General features: G+C 37.2%; 2 protein-coding genes across 2 annotated transcripts; one reads left to right on the top strand and one right to left on the bottom strand.

The window, feature by feature from the left end:
- Nucleotides 1-1,452: 1,452 nt before the first annotated feature.
- On the bottom strand, nucleotides 1,453-4,717 carry LOC113057965 (membrane magnesium transporter 1). The gene is made up of 4 exons (XM_026225606.1): nucleotides 4,556-4,717; nucleotides 2,584-2,636; nucleotides 2,402-2,505; nucleotides 1,453-2,285 (listed from the first exon to the last, which is right to left on the bottom strand). The coding sequence occupies exons 1-4, from the start codon at nucleotides 4,692-4,694 to the stop codon at nucleotides 2,129-2,131; spliced, it is 453 nt and encodes a 150-aa protein (XP_026081391.1). The 5' UTR covers nucleotides 4,695-4,717; the 3' UTR covers nucleotides 1,453-2,128.
- A 1,539-nt stretch (nucleotides 4,718-6,256) lies between these two features.
- LOC113057961 (sodium/hydrogen exchanger 6-like) lies at nucleotides 6,257-18,214 on the top strand. The gene is made up of 16 exons (XM_026225600.1): nucleotides 6,257-6,690; nucleotides 7,615-7,814; nucleotides 8,867-8,944; nucleotides 9,082-9,158; nucleotides 9,253-9,365; nucleotides 9,605-9,710; nucleotides 11,027-11,168; nucleotides 11,370-11,475; nucleotides 11,581-11,669; nucleotides 11,830-11,943; nucleotides 12,299-12,410; nucleotides 12,873-13,026; nucleotides 13,152-13,182; nucleotides 13,275-13,357; nucleotides 13,611-13,716; nucleotides 14,930-18,214. The coding sequence occupies exons 1-16, from the start codon at nucleotides 6,414-6,416 to the stop codon at nucleotides 15,221-15,223; spliced, it is 2,082 nt and encodes a 693-aa protein (XP_026081385.1). The 5' UTR covers nucleotides 6,257-6,413; the 3' UTR covers nucleotides 15,224-18,214.
- The last annotated feature ends 1,052 nt before the right edge of the window (nucleotides 18,215-19,266 follow it).

A 19,266-nucleotide genomic window follows, 5' to 3' on the forward strand; every position in this document is an offset into this window, starting at 1 on the left:
TTTTGTAATGTGTGGTCAATAATACTTTTATTCAGAAAGCATGCATTAAATTTATCAAGTTAAATATTTATTTATTTTTCAAATAAATGCTGATATTTTGAACTTTCCATTCATTAAACTATCCTGAAATATTATTGGTGGCCAATATTATATTAAGTAGCCCAACTGTTTTCAACACTGTTAATAAGATATCTTTCTTGAGCACCAGATCAGCATATCAGAATGATTTCTGAAGAATCATGTGACACTGAAGACTGGAGTAATGATGCTTAAATTAATACATTTGAAAATATTAAGTTGGAACATGTCATAGTATTACTGTATTTTTTTGTTTAACTAAATGCAGCCCCGAGTTGAGTATAAGATACTTTACAAAATTACTTTATCTTTTTTGTTTTTCTTTATCTTTCAAGTCTAAATGCTTATTGTTTTCATCAATTAAAAACACAAAACACTACAAACATGTAAACCTGTTGGCAGCTGTTCCCGTTCCAGTCTTGAAAAGGGTTGGTTTCCATCTTGTCATGTTTTTGATGCAATGTTCTACATTTGGTGGCCTTGTCTCTTCTAACACCTGTATCTCTCACGTTGGTTCTGGAGTGCCGCTGTCCTACATCCCTGAATAAAAAACCTGCCTGTGGCCTTAGTAATCCTAAAAACATTAGTTAGCTTGATCAGATGTGTTTGATTAGGGTTGGAGCTAAACTCTGAAGGACAGTGGCACTGCAGGACCAACCTTGCCTATCCCCAATCTAGTATATACCACATAATAAAAAGTCATTTTTTATCAGCCTCACAATGATGTTGCGATGTAACTGCACCCTGCAGTGAATCAGCCATTGCAAATCAAAACTAACAAGCACTTATGAGGCAAACTGAGACATCTTGCCACAACTACAACTCTAAATACAGCTGTAGAAATGATCAAACCTCTAACCAATTATAGATAACAACCTACAATGTTAACCTAGCTAAGACTTTCAACCTCAGTGATTGATTCATGTTGATATATCAAAACTACAGCCATGCAACTGCTCTAAAGTCATACTGACAACAAATAGGCATTATCCCACAAAGGAAAGATGACCTCCATGTTTAAAACAATGCCACACAAGCAGCAATTAATACCAGAAGAGCAGACTAAACAGTGCTGGGATAAGGGGGTTGCCATTGCTGGTACTTAGCAGGTCTCCTCTAGCACAAAAAAAAAGTGGCTTAGTGAAGGATTAGTATAATTACAGGCTTAAACTGGACCATTTCAACCGGCCATCCTCTACTTACACAGAAAACAATGGATAACCAGGTTGATTTACCACACCTATGTCCATCAACGCCCCAGGTACATAAAACGATTTATAGCACAAAATAAAAGCTTTTAGTGGGTTAGCAGGTCGCCAGATATCATAATACACTATAATCAAAAAATAAAGCAGAAAAAATCCAAATTGCAAATTTATCAAGAACATTTCAGCTTTTATTAAGGTGAAATTAAGGAGTTGTGACTCAACATGAAATAAAACTGAAAATATTACCCCCCTCCCCCCTCAAGAAAACAAAAATGTACCATTCATTCCCACTGGGTGTTCACAGTATTGTTAGAATTGCTATTAATCTACAATCTATTGTGGCCTTGCTCAGACATGTTTTAATAGTTTTAATCAATTTCAGTATTATACATTTTAATTTGAAGTTCAGTAAACCAAATCTTCCGCTTCCTAACACTAATTCAATTTATGGTCCACAATATTGACCTCAATTCAGATGGGGACAGGGAAGAACCGGTTGCAGTTAGGGTCAGTTCAGCCAAAAACATGGCAAACCGACAATGTAAATGGGCAGGATTTGTGCCCTGTCTGTGACAGCCAAGCGGAGGGCTACAGCCGTAACCTACAGACTTAAGACTCCCAGGCAAAAACAAGTATTTACAAACATATCGGCTGGAAAAGAAGTTGGCACAGTCCATTGACAAAATAGTAACCACAATAGATGCATGTTTGTACAGCATATTCACATATACATAGACAGGAAAATATGCTTATTTTCCCTTACAAACTGAGGAGCAAACAAATTAATTTAAGAAAAATAAAAAAAAACGAAACCGGGCAAGGCAGCCCACTGAAGGCCAGTCTCAATGATAATTTTCCAGCTTGCGTAACCGCAGGGGATTGGAGGGCAAGGCCTGGGCGCTGGGAGTGGAGGCCTCTTGCTCTGGAGGGCGGAAGAGCACTCGGCCTCGGTGATTGAACAGGTAGAACGACGGGTGATTTCTCAATGTGTCAAATGTCCTGTTAAAGCAAAAGAGACACAGGAAAGCTTATAAGGCATCATCAGGAACAGCATATTTCTGATAAAGCCAGGTGTTACTTTATGATCTCAGAAAAGCAAATCTGCATTTGCTTACTTGTTTTTGAGCTCTGAAGAAGCATCCATGTCTTTGAATTCGCCTGAGATGTGAACTATGCCGTAACAAGTGATCACGAACGCTAACAAGGTCTGCAACACAATCTGAAAACACAACACAAGAGAAGCTGCATCGAGGAAAACAACAATATGAGCAGTGTCTTGTAGCTGATTGCAACTTACATCTATAGGTAATGTTTCATTCTCTTTTTCTGTCAGTCGCAGGTAGGATCGGTCTGGAAAAAGAAAAGAAAAGAAAATCTCTTTTTTTTGGGATGTGTGAGGCATTAAATCATTCGATCTAAACAAAAGTTTATAATTGATTTTGCAGCAATAGCACTTTAAATACAAACATGGTAACACTTCATTTTAAAGTGTCATAGTTACATTTAGTATAGTAATATATTAGCAAATTATGCATTATTTCAAGTTTCTTATCCAAAACCAAACACTAATAATCTTAAATTTATAGCAATTACATGTAGTTAATTCAAATAATGTGCACACAAACACAAAAAGCACAACATGACCAACCGTAATGGTTTGCATTAAAAGTTTTTAAAAGTTCACAGCCTCTTGACATTTTCATGTTTGCTCAGGTTTCTAATTCTATATGCTTGGCATATAATTCAAAGCTTTTTGCAAGTGATTGTACATGCAAAAAAATGTCCCTACTGCTAATCGTTTGCATCTTGTCATGGGAAGCCAGAGTTGTTTATGTGAATCGGTTCTTTTGAACAATTTGTCTCAAAGAGTCGGTTAAAAACATCATCACTACCACGCTACCTAGCTTTACATTATATGCCAAGCATATAGAATTAGAAACTTGAGCAAATGTCACGATTTTTGGTCACGGACATCCCAGCCACGTTTTGCTTTTTAGTATTATTTTGGATTATGATTTATTATTTAAAAGTGTTTATTGTCATTTCATGTGTCACACTTCAGTTAGTGAAGCAATGCTTCAATTCATCCAAAAAAATACATTAAATAATTAAATCCTCAATTTGGCCTGGTTTTGATAACATTATTCAATTGTTTTTTTCAAAACCAAGAGGATGAAGTTTTGTAGAATAATGTTTTGCTTAGCAGTACATTTTATTTACACAAATGTATATTTGGTAAAGTTGCTCCAAACTTTGTAGCATTTAAAGCAGCTGAAAAACGACTTGAAATAACTTGCTGCTTATTATTAATAAATGACCTTTAAGTATATTTTTTTCGAATTTGCTCTTATTAATTTTAATATAAGCAAAACAATACGGATACATTTAATAAGATATATTATTAACTACAAATAATTACAGTTAAATATATTTTAATTTAGTTTATTATATTTAATAATGATTATGGCTGCTTTTTTTATTATTAATAAAGGTTTATATTTTAAATGAATTCGTCGGTTGTCAGTTCATTACGAGTCAGTATGTTCAGAAAAGACCCTTCTCGGTTCAGTGAATCGAAAACCGCCAAACGATTCAATCGACCAAGTTACAGAATCGTTCAGGGGTGCGTTTCCCAAATGCTCCATTGCTTCATTTGAACTCGATTTATAACAACCATAGACTATAAAAACGACGGAACTTGCGACCATGGATATATACTTTTGGGAAACCATAGAGCGATAAGTGAACAAATCAGTTCAATGAAAAGATCCGACTCAAATGAACAAATCGGATATTGCTACAAAAGAAGTAGCGGATGATTTTATACGATGGTTACTCAAAACACAGTCTTTGGAGAAAAGTCTGAATATGACACGTTTGCAGAGTAAAGATAATTTTATTAACGTTACTTCTAAAAGACCAAGCACAATGTGTTACATAAACGCCTCGATAAAACTCCACACAAACACTGATATTTCTCAGTCAGACTGACATGATCAGCGATTCACGGAAGGAAATAACTTCTCAAGCGTGGATTATGATGCCTACGTCACCCATACAGCGTTCTTGGACAGAATGTTCTGTTCGAACGTTCGTCAACATTCAGTCTAGACAGACAGCCTCGCTCGGGTTTGAGTGCAGCTGAAGCTGTCCTGCACACTGAGCTCCGCGGAGAGGCCGCACTCACCGCCGGACCGCGATCAGTTACATCTTACTGAACAACAACATGTCCGTCCGTTACCTCCCGCTTCCGGATGAACGATACTTACGCTGTGCCGCTGAAAAAGCTGCGTGTGCCAGGGCGAAAAGGCCTACACCGACAACACCTTTCCAGAAGGACGAGGCCATTTTCACTCGAGCACAACCGATCGAGGCGCGTGAAGCAGTCCTCAATAAGCGCTGCGTCATCACCGCCGCACTAATCGCACTTCCGGTTGCTCACTGCTACTTTAAACGTGCATTTAAAGAGACACAGCGAATATAACAGAACAGAAGAATATTTACAAAAATGATTATCCGTGTAGTGTGAGGTACTGACATACAATTTACAATGTGAATTTTAGCACAAAAGTCTCCACAATTAAATATAAATTGAATTTGACAAAAAATCCAAGGCTATACATCTTTACAGAAGTGTAATCATTCAAAACGTATTATCTTCTTTGTTCTATGTGTAACACTTACATATTTGTTTAAATAACGAATCAAATATTCTTAAATTTTCAATTAATCTCAACACCTGTAGCCTGTTTAAAATCTCTGACAATAAAGTATATCTGCTGATTTAAACTAGTGCTGTCAAACGATTAATCGCATCCAAAATACTAGTTTTTGTTTACATAATATGTGTTTGCGCTGTGTATATTTATTATGTACATATATATATATATAAAAGCACACACATACAGTATATATTTAGAACATATTAGAATGTATATATTAATATTCATATAACGTATATATAAATATATTTAATTTATAAACACTGCACATTTTTCTTAAATATATACACAAATGTGTTAGTATTTACATATACATAATACATATAGACAGCACACACTCATATATTATGTGAACAAAACTTTTATTTTGGATGCAATTAAACGTTTGACAGCACTAGTTTAAACATACACTTCTTGGACCCAGGCATAGACTTCTGTTCTCTGTAGAGGACATTATATTTGAGTAAATTTCTCTAAAAACCCTTCATGCCACAGTGGGGATGTCCTGTACAGCGCACATTCAGGGCTTTTTAGAGATATCAAATGTTTGGAGGTTTGATCTTTTGATTGTAAACACTATCTCTCTTTGCAGATAATAATAATAATAATAAAACATTGTTTTTGCCCATACATACATTTCAAGTCTATGTATTTGTCATTTTTATTTTTGAATAACTTAGATATGGCATCCTCTACAAAGGACATAGAATAAAATATGATTGAAATTTTTGTTCTCCATTTGTTTCTTATGTTTCAACCAATCTAATGACATAAATAACGAAATTCACAAAAGGCTTTCTTCTGGTACTCAGGAGGATAAACTAAACATTTATTTATTTATTCGTTATTTCACTGTAACGACACTGTTGTAAAAAAAATAATAAACTATACAATGCATATAACATTGCAACAATGATCTAAACAGTAGCTTTTTTTCCCGAGGTTGTGGGTTTCAATTATATATGTGACAAATGCATGACTGTTCTCCTTCATTAACTTCAGAATTTGACCTGTTTCACACAGTTTAGGAATATGCATGAGATATGAGGGTTTTACTGCAATGCAAAAAAAATTGAGTGAGTGGGGATTTGAACTCCCTTGTCATGATGGAACATCTATTATTAGATTATATATATATATATGACAATGTTCAACAATGACGATGCACAATAAAAAAATACCATCGACAATTATGCGCAGCGTTTGCCCATTATGAACAGCACGAACACGTTATTTGGATGGTCACGTGACGTCACGCGCAGTGGGCAGGGCCTCGCTGGGAATCAGGAACAATCTACAGCAGCCTATGATTGTATCTGCTAATGCGAATGCTTGTGTTCAGCGATCGTGAGCACTAATAGTGCATTACTCTTCTTCTGTCTTTCCACGTTAAAGAAATGCCAACATGGGCTCTACATGTGAAATCAACGCCGCGATGAGTGTTTGGAGAAGACTGTCTCTGTTTGTTTTGGCGAGCTCCCTCTGCTCGCGCCTGTGCCGAGCTGAAGACAGTGCGATGGAGAACATCGTGACAGAGAAGAAAGCCGAAGAAAGCCACAGGCAAGACAGCGCCGATCTGCTGGTCTTTATCCTGCTCCTCACCCTGACGATCTTGACCATATGGTTGTTCAAACACCGCCGCTTCAGGTTTCTGCACGAGACGGGACTGGCGATGATATATGGTGAGAAAGATCAGGCGTGATCATCTGCCTCTTTGATTGCACACTTGAACTGTGTGGTCAGCAGCATGCTTACTGCAATAAAGTCTACAGATGCATGCTATCTGCTGAAGTACGCCATGCATGATCAGGACTGTTCAAAGGGCAGTGTGGGAGTTTTAGCTCTGGAGAACAGGGCCTGTCCAGCAAGAGATAATCTGCCTCCCTGCTTCTGCTGCAGATGCTGGGCTGTTTCAAAACACAGATACAAGATTTCAAAAGCTTGCTGTTGTCAGCTAAAAAAATGATTAATGTTAGAGCCTTAAGTCAAGGAAACCCCTTTTGATTGCAAAGAGATTAATACTTATGTTTTTAGGGTTATTTGCAAACAGGTACAACTAACTGGAAATCCTCTCAGATGGGTTATTCAGGAGCTTGTGTACAGTGTTGTACAATTATTTATATGTACATAGTTTATATATTATGTTATATTCAATTAAGATTCGATTTTTGTAGTGTTAGCATTTATTTTAGTTTTAGTGTAATTTATATATAAATTATTCTTAAAATATTTATCACTTATTAATTTTATTTGTAATTTTTTTCTTTAATATTACTGTTTTGGGTTGATTGATTTTTACTTGAGAAATGTAACATTTTTAATTTTTTTGTTTATTTCCAACTTAAACTTATTTCAGATGTGCTTCTAATTATATATATATATATATATATATATATATATATATATATATATATATATATATATATATATTATTGCAGCTTTATTTCAAAGTTTATTATAAGCTAATAAAAATAACCATGGTACATAAACAGATGCTTCAAAAATCTAGTGATTTGAGAGTTAAATCACTTCTGCTTTTATGATGACAGCATGTACTGAAACATTTTAATTAAGCATTGCAATGCAATGTTTTCGTCTCTTATCAGGGTTGCTTGTGGGTGTTGTACTGCGATATGCTATTCATGTACCCAGCGACATGAACAATATTACACTGAGCTGTAATGTCACTGCCAGTCCAGCCACACTGCTGGTGAATGTCAGTGGTAAGTTCTATGAGTACACACTGAAAGGAGAGATCAGTGGCAGTGAAGTCAATGACATTCAGGACAACGAGATGCTCCGCAAGGTAAAATGTCACATCACAATACTCATACAGCAGCCGTTTGACCTGCAACTGAATTGAAAGTTGGACTTCAACCACAAATGTTTGGGGAATTTAATTTGAATATGACTCATACTTGCACCTGTTTTGAGATTGATAGCCAGTCTGTTTTGCTGAACCCAGTTGTGTTTGCCAGACCTTTCAAACAAATTCCCGGATTATTTAACTTTGTTTCAGTAAATTAATTTCAACACACAACTCACACATTCTAATTCAGTGCCTGATAGAAGTAATCTGTGGGTGGTTGGATTCTAAACAGTAATTTTCTGAACATACCCTTCATATGACAGATGAATGAAACAACTGCTTATCTCAGATAAACATTTGGGTTTACATATTGCAGAATTTATGTTTCAGATGCATTTTAATGTGCATAAAATCAGTCTTATTTAACCCTTGGACCCTTTTAGACTAAATTTAGACTTGATTGCCCTAAATTGTCTCCAGTCAAACCACTGATAAGAGGGTATAGCTCAGATTAAAAAAATAATAATAAATATCCATTTAAAAATAAATTTGGAAAGAAAAACTTTTATTTAGCAAGGGCACATTCTGTTGATACTGTTAGTAACAATGCTATAAAAGATTGTCAGATTAAAAATAAATCCAGATCTTTTGAACCTTCGGAAATTTTAAACTGTTATTGATTCTAATAATTGTTTCTTGAGCAATAAATCAGTATATTATAATGAGTTCTGAAGGATCATGTGATACTGAAGACTGGAGTAATGCTGAAAATTCAGCTTTTTCATTACTGTAATAAACTGCATTTTAAGATATATTCAAATAGAAATTGTAATCATATTTCGTAATATAACTGGTTTTACTGTATTTTTATTTTTATTTACAAATGAATGCAGCCTTGATGAGGGTAATTGATTTAATTGAAAACATATTAAAAAAAAAATCTTACAGACCCCAAACTTTTGAACAGTAGTGCAATTTTTACAATTTCTTCTCATTTTATAAAAGGTAAATAAAATGTCAGTAACTGTATCATTCTAATTCTGTTTCAGGTGACCTTTGACCCAGAGGTCTTCTTCAATATTCTCTTGCCTCCCATAATTTTCCATGCTGGATACAGTTTAAAACGAGTAAGATCTGTTTTTTTTATATATATACATGTAATTCATTAATACAGAGCAGATGCTGTGTGCACGAGATGATGTAAGGCTCACCATAGATAAATCAAAGCTCATTATTCATTAAAATTCTCCTGTCTGTGTTTCAGAGACATTTCTTCAGGAACCTGGGCTCCATTCTTGCCTACGCGTTTGTGGGAACCTTGGTGTCTTGTTTCATCATTGGGTCAGTCAAGTGCACACAATGTCTTTTGTCAGGTGGTTTGCTCCAGCGATGAGGGTGAGAACCAGCGTTCAGAGGTGTGCGGTTTGTTTTTCAGGTCATTAATGTATGGCTGTGTGATGCTGATGAAGCAAATCGGCCATATGGGTGGTGATTTCTTCTTCACCGATTGCCTTTTCTTTGGTGCCATTGTCTCAGCCACTGACCCAGGTACTACAGTCAGAGTCCCTGTAACAATGCCTACATGCAATCATGGGTGTTTTAAGGTGTATTTCAAACACATTTATTTGGATTATGCTGTGTTTATATCCTTTGAATAGAAATTGCATTAGAATAGTACATCTGACAAAATGTCTGATTGCAACAGGTGCTAAAGCAGGATTGGTCAGTAGTGTTTGTCAAGGCGGGGCTTAGCAGAAGGTTGATTTGTGTTTTGTTTTGTTTTGTAGTGACCGTTCTGGCCATCTTCAATGACCTGCAGGTGGACGCTGACTTGTACGCGCTGCTGTTTGGAGAAAGTGTTCTGAATGATGCCGTCGCTCTCGTACTGTCCTCGTAAGTCCTCTACTGCTCATGATCATACACTGCTGTATATACAAACTGCTTTTTTAAATTCACACATATTATTAAGATATATAATATATTTTGAGATCTAACTGTTTTGGGTTTTTAGAAACCCAATGCAAAACGAATAATTAACACTTTTCATTTAACATCCGATTCTTTCTCTGCTGGACCTTTCATCTGCTCCAGCATGCTGCTTTATTACGGAAGGCAAAGTGGGGCGGGGCATCACAGCCCTAGAGGCGTGGCTTATACAGAGGGCGGGAACCAGACACTGAGAACGCCCATCAATGGGTGTGCTGCACATTTAGCTTTGAGCCTGCCGAGTGGATTTTTAGTGTGTGCATTGACTGGTCTGTACCAGAACATGCCGAGTAAATGACCCACAGATATGCTTCACACCAAGCACCTGTAATGAAGCTAAAGAAAGATCTGAGTCCTGCCTCAATCCTCAAAGAACAAGAATCCCTTTTTACTTTATTTGAACTGAATTCTGAAGTTCATTAGCATCCCGGTTATGGAAGGTGTGGATGGGGCAGAGCTGTGGGTATTTGCTGATTGGATGATAGCCATTTGCTTCATAGTTTGAAGTGATACTGTGGTCCTCTAGAAAGTTTTCTCTTGTTCCTGCCTATCCTAACTGCTAAAAATGTCATTTATTAATTTGAGCACGTCATTTGGACATCAGGTATATTTTTAAAAAGTAATTAAAGGGGTCATATCACGAGGAATCAAATCTTCCGTGGTCTCCCAGAACATGATTTCTATCCTAATACATGGAATAATATGTATTTAAATTAAGCTGCAAGACAACAATTCTTAAGCTATAAGAGCAGAATATGGGAAGGTTCACCAAAACTCTTACAGATGATGTAATGCGCATGGTATTTGGCATAGACCAATCATTTTAGTCTGGTCTGAACGATTCCACATTATCAGAGATGGGTTGGAAAAATTAAACATAATGGATGATAGAATATGCAAAATATGACCTCTTTAAGAAAACACTGCAGAGACTGGGAAACAGTAGGATATAAATTGAATCGCTCTGCTGAGCAAACGTAGTATCTGATATTAATGTGTCAGAGTTTAGATGTTACCGAAAACATTAGCACATTTTCCAGTCCTGCTTGTATTGTTAATGTTACGGTTTCCCGCAAATGGATGCATTATTGCAAAACAGAAGAACAGAGAAATCTCTTTCTTTAAAATTCTTTACCCTTTTAGATTTCTGACATTAGAGTTGCTTTCATAAGATTGATTAATATCATACATTGTGTGTGACTGTATCCGTGTTCTTCTTCCAGGTCAATTGTTGCATATCAGCCTGAGGGAGACAACACTCACACGTTTGAAGCCATGGCCATGCTGAAGTCCTTTGGAATCTTCCTGGGGGTCTTCAGTGGTTCTTTTGCTCTTGGAGTGGCAACTGGAGTCGTAACTGCATTGATATCCTTTTATTGGTTCAATATTGTATGCTGCTTAATTCTGTATGACCGTGGTGACTGTTATCAAATGGGATGTGTTTGAATACATCCTGTGGCATGCATGGATCTCATTCTGCTTTATATTTGATTATCACTGCTAATGTTAAATAATGCATTTAGTAGTTTCTTCATCCCAAAGTTGTTTTCGTTGACTCCTTTTCACGTTACTAAGTTCACTAAGCTTAGGGACTTTCCATTGCTGGAGACGGCACTGTTCTTCCTCATGTCCTGGAGCACATTCCTACTGGCCGAGGCATGTGGATTTACAGGTGAGCTTGAGACACCCACGGAGTCTTCTAAAAACGACCTAGAAACATATTGTAAACTTTATAAATGAATGCATGTTTTTACTCCTCTTGCTGGGTTTTTCTCAGGTGTGGTGGCGGTTCTGTTCTGTGGAATGACACAGGCACATTACACCTTTAACAATCTTTCTCCTGAATCTCAGGAAAGGACAAAACAAGTAAGTATTTTAGGCTGTGTTTTATTCCCCTCCCTAGTCTGTATGATGTATTCTAACATTGAACGCTTTGGGGTCGGTAAGATTTTTTGAAAAATATGAAATATACATACAGTAGTATAAAGATCTGACTGTGATTTCTTGTCATTGTGCTCTCTTTCAGTTATTCGAGCTTCTGAATTTTTTGGCTGAGAACTTCATATTTTCCTACATGGGCTTGACATTGTTTACCTTCAAGAACCACGTCTTCAACCCAATCTTCATAGTGGGCGCATTCGTATCCTGAGAATATGTAAAATTCAGTAAAGAATACATAAACCGAAGAAAATGGTAAAATAGCAAATGCAAGTGGAAAATCTGATTTTGATTATTAGAAAGCACGTGTGTGTTTATGTTGGGCGGCAGTACTTAATGCCAGTCAAGGAAGTGGCAGGGTATTGTTGTTGAGTGATATGACCAAGAACATACAGCTCATTGTGTTTCCCAGGAAATCAATAGCCCAGAACCACTTTTTAATGAACCGAGCTCTCTTAAGGCCTCAGGAAGGACAAAATGTCTAGACAGGGTCTAGATGCTGTCAGTTCAGCGCTAGCTCCATTTTTGCAGTCATGCCTTGACACCTCTTCTCCCAGCTGGCTGTGTTTCTGGGCAGAGCGGCGAACATCTACCCCCTCTCCTTCCTGCTGAACTTGGGCCGTAAATACAAGATCAGCCCCAACTTCCAGCACATGATGATGTTTGCAGGTTTGTGTGTAAAGCTGCAGGAAGTTCCTATGGTCAGCTAAGATTTAACCATGCCTAAACCAAACGTTAAGGTTAAATGGGTCAAGCTTGTACCCATTGTTGTTGGTTTTGTTTTTTTTAATCTGAGTTTCGGACACAGGACATGCATGAATGTGTAAAGGGTAAAGTAGTACGTCTGTCACCTTCATTGTGTGATGAGTTCTGCACGGCAGCGAGATATCATGACGGATTAGAGAAAAGGCAAAATTTCCTCTCTTTCCACACTGAGTCTCTTACATCTCTTGCCGTTTTAAGTAATTGCTAATGTAGATTAACTGGGTTTTGACTGCACTGGCTGAACAAATGGATCTGATTTCATAACTTGCAGAATCACACTGTGAACAGATCAGATTTGAAAAACAAATCCGGTTTGTCAGGTCTGTATGAACCAGTTTTTTGTGTTCTTTCCTCTCTCCTCGCCAGGTCTTCGTGGCGCCATGACCTTTGCCTTGTCAATCAGGGACACGGCCACGTATGCGCGGCAGATGATGTTCTCCACCACGCTGCTGGTGGTCTTCTTCACCGTTTGGATCTGCGGTGGAGGCACAACTCAGATGCTGTCCTGCCAGAAAATCCGGTTAGTTTGTAGTCGGAATAACCTTTTTGTGACACACAAGTGAACTGCTGGAATGGGGGATTGCATCTTTTGTGCATCATAAGTGTTTCATTACATTTGCTGTAATGCTGTTTTGTGTTCGGCAGTGTTGGAGTAGACACCGATCTGGAGAACTTTGTAAGTGTTTTTGGTCTGCTGTAGATAAAAGTACAGTGGTTTTTTTAGAGCAGAGCTTTGTCGTGATGTGTTTCCTCTCTGTGAATCTGCAGATCGGCCCTGATGGAGTGGAGAGGAGGAGCACTAAACACGAGAGCGCCTGGTTCTTCAGGATCTGGTACAACTTTGATCACAAGTATCCTTTGCTGTGTAGCTCTTATTAGTTACAAGATGGGAGAAAAAAAACACCAATCCTGTCCTCCAACTTTAAATTGTGCATGCTAAGCAGTGTGCCACAATAGGTATGTTTACATGCACAAATTTGTGTCATTTCAGATGTCGGTTCTGTTTTATATGAAACCTAAATGTTGCAAACGCAGTCCGATGCATCATGACATCTTCTCATACAATGCAAAATCGTGCAGAACCTTAACCCTGTCGACTTGCAGTTATCTCAAGCCCTTTCTGACCCACAGTGGCCCACCGCTCACTGCCACACTCCCAGCCTGCTGTGGCCCTCTGGCACGTTGCCTCACCAGCCCACAGGCGTATGAGGTTTGTACTTTACATGCACGCAGTGCACTGATAATTCTCTGTAGTACTAGATTTTCCTCTTTGTTTAAGCTAGATTAGGCAGATAACACTGAAGGAACTAGTCATTTCTGTCAGATGGCGACAGACGGAATCTGTATTTATAGGGACGGACCCCTCAAATTCACTTTTAATTGCCATTTAATTGGCTGGAATAGCTGACTCAAATTACCCCCCTCCTAGAGCTGATTATCCAGAGGGGTGTGAACAGACAGTGAATGTGGATTGATGTAGGCAACATGAGACGTAAAACCATCTGTTACTGCTGTGTTATTAGGATAATCAGCGCTTTCTATCCATTGCAATGATTACGTTTTGATCGTTGTAGGCTTTTTTTTTATTAATGCATGACTCAAATCACTTAGCCTGTCATTTGTAAAAAGTATAAATGAGCGAGTCTGTGTATTATTATTATTATTATTGTTATTATCCTAGTGCAGATTGTTTTACTTGACTGGTAAAATAAAAATCATAGTTCGAATCATAGTTCGTATTGGCGATATTACATCACATATAAAAGATGATTAAAAACAGCTGGTGATTAAATAACCTTCACATGGTTCAAAGGTTTGGATTCTGTAAAATGCATTTGAAATAAGGCTGAATTTATTTGATCCAGAATATAGAAATAAAATATTACTATCATTTAAAATATATTTAATATGTAATCAGCATTCAGTGCTTCTAGTCTTCACTGTCACACATGATCCTTCAGAAACCATTCTAATATGATGAATAAATATTTATTGTTATTATCAGTGATGTTATCCTGCTTAATATTTTTGTGAAAACCCTGATATATTTATTTCAGGATGTGATGAAGAGAAAGAGCAGAATATGTTTTTTTTTTTTTACTAACATTTATAAATGTCTTTTGTCACTTGATCCATTCAATGTGTTCCTGCTGAACACAAGCATTAATTTCTTAAAAAAATACAAAATAAAATCGTAATGACCCCTACAACTTTGAACGATTAACTCACTATACAAATCACTAACATTTACTACATTTCACCAGATTTTAGTCCCTCATCAAACCTCTTTTGGCTCCAGCAAAAAGATGGATCATAATTAATAAACAGTAATAGGCTGATTAGTCTCTTTGCTAAATAGCTACTGGCATCCTCAGAAAATCTGCTCGGATTCAATGAAATCACCACTGTGTGTTTTCTCCCAGAATGAGGAGCAGCTGAAAGACAGCGACTCGGACCTGATCCTGAACGACAGTGACATCACGCTGACGTACGGTGACATCACTGTGAGCACAGATGCAACGGGCGCTCACACGAGCGGGACGCCCGTCGGAAGAGTGACTGTGCACTCTGACGAGGCTCTGGACCGAGAGCTGGCGTTTGGCGACCACGAGCTGGTGATCCGAGGCACCCGCTTGGTCCTGCCCATGGATGATTCGGAGCCCCCGCTGCCTCTAGACTCCCATCGCTACCGGCACAAGAACGAATCGATGAGTTGAACGGCCCGAGCCTCTTCTCTCTAACATGTCTCATCCAGAGTGATCTCTCTCAGCACTTCTCCTGTCTCTGAAGTGGCTGGTTTGATGTCTCTACCTCATTTGTCACTCTTTCTTTTACATCAGAAATCTCAATTATTTATCTACTTCTCTTGTGCAAGGCTATTTTTTTTCTGTTTACAGCCGCCAATCAGACCACTTAGCATCTGACATCACATATCGAAAGCATGTTCTGGTTTCTCTAAGGTTATCATGACAACAGAATAAGCATATTTTAATTGTCTGTAAAGCAAGGCGTAAAATTGCCATGACCTGGCCTGCATGCTTATTTGTGTCCTCTCTTGACGTGCGAGCGCTTGTTTAGGAGATGTGAAGAGTCCGCCGCACATTCCTGTGGGTCTGATGCTTTTTACTGCCTTGTGTCTTTGTGAGCGTCTGACAGAGGCGTGCTGGCTGGTGGCTCTGGGTTTGCTGTGCAGTTACAATCAAGTGCCTGTCGAATGTAGTTTCCCCTCCTTTTGAGCAAAATGACACTCTTTGCCATCCACTAGAGGGAGGCCTTGTATTTTGATACTGTATTGTTCGTCTGAGCTGTGCGGTAACTTGTGATTGGCTGTAGAGGTGTGCTTGGATCTTACATTGTGACCTTTGACTGTGAATCTCTGAAGGTTTTTACGCCTTGTTTGTGTTATCGTTCAGAAGAAAGAGAGCCATTCATACGGTGCACTTTCCTTTTTTTCGTTGTTGTAACATTTTTCTAAAACGACTAAGAATAGAGATAATTTTTCTTTCTTTTTTTGTCTTATGTAGTTTAAATGGTTTATGAACTAAATGTCATGTTTGATTACGAAGGTCTAAAATAACATGCGTTTGACATCGGGATTACAAACGGCAAAAAATTAAGAGAAGATTGCCGTACTTTTTGTAGTAGGGCCATCTAGCATAATGCATTGAGCAAACAGTTAAAAAAAAAGAAAGAAAGAAATGCTAATGACTTTATTCCTAACTTTTTGCATGACATGTCATGTGGAGAAGTATAACCCTCCACGTTTCCTCCCAGTTCTAATCAATTGAAAATTCTTTACCTATCTAGATTAGTGAAGAGCATCGCATCAACACCGGTGTGATTTTTACATTGGTTGGAGTTCAGATTTTAGACTAATTTTTAAAGGGCTGAATGAATCAAAGAAGTTTTAATGTTCACATCTATGAAAAGAAAGAACATTGTACGAGGCGTCAAGTTCTGTTTGATGGTTTCAGGCTGGACAGGCAACTGAAAAAATGGGGTTGGATTTGCATGCAGTAAATTCTCTGTTAATGGCATTACAGTAAGATCTTTACTTTTAGACCTGCATCCCAATTTACATGCACTACATCCAAAACAGATGGTGAGGATTAGAATTAGGGCCTCCCAAATTGTTTAACTTTTCTCATAATTTGAGATTTTTTACAGAATCTGTAAGGTGTTCAGCATTTTTTTTATTTTTATTAATTAAACTGATATTTAAGTATGTTCAACTACACAAAATCATAAAAGTGAAATTACACCGGTTACTCAATCCAAAAGTTTACATTCCCTTGGTTCATCATTCTGTTTGACAACCCTATCAATGTGATGTTTATACTTGAATCTCTTATGTAAGATATATATATATATATTAATGATAATAATAATAATAATAATAATAATAATAATAATTATTATTATTATTATTATAAATTCTACAATGGGTACATGGGTACTTTTGAGTTTAATAGACAATTTCATGATGTCCTGGTACTTTCTGTCATACAGTGTACTTTCCCATCCTCAGTAAAATGTACATGCTTTAAGTTTGCACTAGAAGTATGTAAATTGGGATGCAGGTAATGATTTAGTGAGATTACATGATGAGTCATGACCCAAGAAAATGAAGGAACGCAAGTAGAGGAGCAAACAGATCTTTTGTAGAATCTGGTCCATGTGTTAGTAGATTATCTATTGCTTTCTGTCTGTTTGTGAACTGTATAGAAACTGCTGTTGTGTGGATGTTGTCTGGCCAGGGTGGCATCATTGACTGCGCAGCAGGAAGTGTGCTGGAAAACTGCACAGGCTGTGGAAAGAGAGGATGATGGCTGGTCATGACAGTAGCATTAGAAGCCTTCGACACAGATATGTCCTGCTGTGCAGGGTGATGTGAGGGGGGGCCCCAGTATTGTAATGCACAGGAACAGTGTGTGTGTGTTTGAATAGACAGAAGAGTTAAGCATTATTAGCAGATTTGCACATTCGTTTTTGTTTTTAATTTGGTTTAAAAGTGACATACCTGAAAAAATTATGTTCTAATGTATGTAATGTTCTTTGTCTGAGCATCATGATGAACTCCAATACAGATCGTCCTTTTTTTTTTTTTTTGTCCTTTGAGAAATTCAGACATCCTGCTAAATTCTTCTTTTGTGGAAAACTAATGATTAGAAGAGAACAAAAAAGTATTGAGTGCCTGTAATACCTGTTTGCAGCAGGATTTCTTGCGTTTGCAATACTTGAGAATGAATCTTGTACCTTTTAAGAGCAGAACCTATGAGTAGTGAATCTATGAGATGGATATTGAGTGGAACGGATGAACTAGAAGTTTCTGTACATTGTAAAGATACCGTTCCAGAAAAGAATTCCATTTATTAAGGGGTGTGATTACTTGGATTAAACCTTTTTTCTTTTTAAACACTTGTATAATCTATGTCGTCCTCCAAAAATGCGAAGAATGAGCGCTTGAGTGTAAGACTAAAGAGACCTGTGCATCCCAGCCAGTCCAAAGTAGCAGAAGCAAGCTGAACGGACTTTAATGGTGGTATATGTGCAGTTTGTTCTGGTACACAGCTGTGTGTTAGTCACACGATGTGCAGCTCTACTCTAATGTGTTGCAGGTACTGACTTTTTACATCTGTGTAAATATTCTCATCTGTTCATGTGTGTGCAATGGTCAATAAACTGAAGCCTGTGCTTTAGATTAAATCATCTTGTATGGCTGTTTTAATCTCTCGTACTATATTCATAAAATTATAACTGGAACACATTCCTAAAGCAGCTGTGTTGAAGCTGCATAAATGAAATATGTCTGATATAACTAAATAAAAGGCCCTTATGATTTATTAAACAGATCTTAGATTTATTATTGTTCAAATGCACTAAATATCAACAAACACCATGACAGCATCTTTTTAAACACGTTTGCCCTTAAGCACTGTGAAAATATCTTGATCCATTTGATCATTGTGTACAAAAGGTTTAATCTGAGGTCATTTGATCTAACGTTTCATGTATATATATTTTAAAATGTTGCCAATTTATGTATCTTACATGAGAATCCCTGTCACGTACAAACTCCAGTTCAAATGTTTGGGGTTGGTAAGATAAAAAAAAAAAAGGTATCCTCTTTCCTCCACTTATCCTCACTAAGTCTGCATTTATTTGAACAAAAATACACTTTTTTTTTCAATTGAATTAATAATAAATAATACTTAATATTTGATATTAATAATTCCCCCAGGTACAACTTTATATTTGCTATAAAGATATCATAAAAATTAGCTTGTTTGCAAGATACAAAAATAAAAAGTATGCAATCTTGCTGTGATATAGCTTTTGTGACAACTAGTCTATCAATGATTACAAAACAGAACATAATTATGTTGCAGAAAGGAATTGTTTGGCTCCGTCTCTGCTTTCGGCACATAAATAAGCATTGATGTGCTGCTGCTGCCAGTCACTTCATAACTTCTGTTGTCCGTGTCATTGATGTCTTTAACCATTTGGAGGCTCTCCAGGAACTGATGACCAGCTGGAGGTTGTTTAAAGGTGATTATATTTGTGCACTCACTAGTGCTCTATTAATGCCACTACACTGTATTTATCACAAATGTCACACAATGTTCAGTTGGGGCTTACACTGGACCATTTTAAGTTCCCCAAAAACCTTCCAGTGGTCAGTTCTTAGTGTAAAGAACATTATAAAAATCTAAAGAACCCTTTTCCTTGTCATAGAACCTTTTGTTGAATGAAAGTTTTC

The sequence above is a fragment of the Carassius auratus genome, chromosome 39 (genome assembly GCF_003368295.1).
Source record: "Carassius auratus strain Wakin chromosome 39, ASM336829v1, whole genome shotgun sequence".
Taxonomy (NCBI): Eukaryota; Metazoa; Chordata; class Actinopteri; order Cypriniformes; family Cyprinidae; genus Carassius; species Carassius auratus.

What these genes read in the sequence shown, in the direction of transcription:
- LOC113057965 (XM_026225606.1), bottom strand. Translation starts at nt 4,694, where the DNA reads ATGACGCAGCGCTTATTGAGGACTGCTTCACGCGCCTCGATCGGTTGT. An exon ending in AGCTTTTTCAGCGGCACAGC is followed by an intron (nt 2,637 to 4,555) that starts GTAAGTATCGTT and finishes TTCTTTTTCCAG; the next exon opens with ACCGATCCTACCTGCGACTG. An exon ending in ATGAAACATTACCTATAGAT is followed by an intron (nt 2,506 to 2,583) that starts GTAAGTTGCAAT and finishes TTGTGTTTTCAG; the next exon opens with ATTGTGTTGCAGACCTTGTT.
- LOC113057961 (XM_026225600.1), top strand. Translation starts at nt 6,414, where the DNA reads ATGGGCTCTACATGTGAAATCAACGCCGCGATGAGTGTTTGGAGAAGA. An exon ending in GTCGCTCTCGTACTGTCCTC is followed by an intron (nt 9,711 to 11,026) that starts GTAAGTCCTCTA and finishes TTCTTCTTCCAG; the next exon opens with GTCAATTGTTGCATATCAGC. An exon ending in TGGTACAACTTTGATCACAA is followed by an intron (nt 13,358 to 13,610) that starts GTATCCTTTGCT and finishes GTCGACTTGCAG; the next exon opens with TTATCTCAAGCCCTTTCTGA.